The 2486-nt window shown below is 34.7% G+C and overlaps 1 protein-coding gene across 1 annotated transcript; it reads left to right on the top strand.

Moving 5' to 3' along the window:
- The first annotated feature begins 1075 nt into the window (after nucleotides 1-1075).
- LOC105564892 (cytochrome P450 4C1-like) lies at nucleotides 1076-1615 on the top strand. Its single transcript, XM_012017657.1, has 2 exons — nucleotides 1076-1296; nucleotides 1491-1615. The coding sequence occupies exons 1-2, from the start codon at nucleotides 1086-1088 to the stop codon at nucleotides 1586-1588; spliced, it is 309 nt and encodes a 102-aa protein (XP_011873047.1). The 5' UTR covers nucleotides 1076-1085; the 3' UTR covers nucleotides 1589-1615.
- The last annotated feature ends 871 nt before the right edge of the window (nucleotides 1616-2486 follow it).

Raw genomic sequence — 2486 nt, 5'->3', positions numbered from 1 at the left:
TTTTAATTTTTATTGTTTGTATTATAATTTTTTAATTTTATTGATAATAAAGTATTATAACTGATAAGATTGCATAATAATATTCTACTGCTTATATGGTACAGTAATAAGTGTAAAACTTTGAGATATGAATGTAAATGCGTGAAATTCAATTTGAGAAATGATTTTGATAAGATATACTTATATTCTCAATTATATTGGATTGGACGAACATTAACACACAAGAGGATCGTCTTTTAAACAAATTTTACTTCATTTTTACCAATCGATTGTCTTCATTCAAAATGATATATTAATAGCTATTGAATTTTCAAAAATTTTCAATATTTTATATCAATTACGAAAATAATTAATGTACGAGGGCGGTTCAAATATGATCGAGACAAACGCTGTAGATGGCGCGCCTGTATGTTTTGAAGGTCGCGGCTTGAGTATGTGATAGCTGGGTCCCTTACGAACAATGTGGCATAGTTTTCGTCGCGAACGCACGTTTCACGCGCGTGATACGACCATGAGTGAACGTCAAGTGCCGACCGCCGTTGCGCAACGTATTGTCATTCGTTTTTTGGTATGGGAAGGCGTTAAAAACACGGAAATTCTTCGGCGTTTGCGAAATCAGTTCGGTAGTGAGTGCCTGTACTCAGGCGGTCGGCACTTGACGTTCACTCATGGTCGTAACACGCGCGTGAAACGTGCGTTCGCGACGAAAACTATGCCACACTGTTTGTAAGGGACCCAGCTATCATATACTCAAGCCGCGACCTTCAAAACATACAGGCGCGCCATCTACAGCGTTTGTCTCGATCATATTTGAACCGCCCTCGTAAATATTAGTAAATATAATAAATTATGCTAATAAATGCTAAGCACATAAAATATTATGAAAAAAATGCAAATGTATTATAAAGAATATTTTTGTATCTTAAATCATACAATGTGTTATTCTCAAAGTTTAAACGCTGCACACAAAGAAAGAATAAACTGGAAGTGTAAACAACAGTTATTAAGATTCTATGAATTTAAAATTAAATTTAAAAAATATAAACTTTCTCACAATATGTATTTTACATTGTTACCTCATAATTATGCCTAATATTGCTTGTGTTTTAGGCTCAAAATGGCATTCACGTCGGAAGATATTAACCCCTGCATTTCATTTTAATATATTGCAGCAGTTTATTGGGATTTTTATTCAAGAAGGCAACGACATGATCAAGTCTTTGAAAAGTACAGAAGGCGCAGTTGTGAAAGATTTAATGCCGTTTATTAGTGAACATACGCTGAATGCAATATGTGGTATGATATTATGTAAATAACCGTAGAGAATTTTATTCCCATTAACAAATAATATAAGACACGTGTCTTCCGTACGATAGAATATTTATTAAAAATATTATAACCGACCCAAAAATAATTTCTACATACACAAGAACTCTGCAAATATATGTTGGTATATTAATATTGTCATACTTTTACATGTGCGTTTGCAGAAACTGCCATGGGCACTTCTTTACAAGGCCTTGGTGAGTTCCAACAGCGATATCGAGAAGCCGTTCATCGGATAGGCGAACTTTTGGTTCATAGGTAATTTATAGTTATAATACAGGGTGATTCAGGAGGAAAGGTCAATATTTTGGGAGATGATAGTATCGGTCATTTTGAGCAAAAATGTTCATATGAATATATGTCCTATTCCCCACTGTTTCCGAGATAGAGCTACTTGAATGTACAATTACAAAATTACTGACAATAAAGAAATACTACGTACTATTTCTAATATTTATTGTTCAAGTAATTTAACAATCATCAATGGTCTCATGAAAATCCACATTGTATTGTGGAAACAAAGTTTCAAAGGCGTTTCTCTATCAATGTGTAGTGTGGTATTATCGATGGCACGTTGATAGGTTTCGTTAGTTTAGAACTTTAGAAGATCGTATGAGGACATAATTACCTGGAATTTCTGCTACATGCACTACTAGAACAACTAGAAGACGTTCCTTTGGCTCCATCATGCTAAAAGTACATAACACGCCGTGTTATGTACTTTTAGCATGATGGAGCTCCTCCTCATCATACCCGATTTGTGATGCAACACCTCAACGCCACTTTCTCTAATCGGTGGATTGGTCATGGCAGTGCCATTAATTGGTCACAAAGATCTCCAGACCTAACCCCGTTGGATTTTTGTTTATGGGGTTGGATGAAGAGTTAAATCTACAGAAGAAAGTGAATACACAAGGTGAACTGCTTGCTCAAATAATGGATGCTAGTGCCCGCATAAAGGAACGTCACGGTGTACTCAGACGAGCAACACGCCATGTTCATACAAGAGTTGAAAAGTGCATTAATGTTAACGGTGGAATTTTTGAAAATTTATTATAATTTGTAAAAAATTACTTGAACAATAAATATTAGAAATAGTACGTAGTATTTCTTTATTGTCAGTAATTTTGTAATTGTACATTCAAGTAGCTCTATCTCGG

Source organism: Vollenhovia emeryi, unplaced genomic scaffold (assembly GCF_000949405.1).
Source record: "Vollenhovia emeryi isolate VEMERY1.0 unplaced genomic scaffold, V.emery_V1.0 DF943773.1, whole genome shotgun sequence".
NCBI classification, from domain to species: Eukaryota; Metazoa; Arthropoda; class Insecta; order Hymenoptera; family Formicidae; genus Vollenhovia; species Vollenhovia emeryi.
This window is presented reverse-complemented; position numbering and strand designations above follow the sequence as displayed.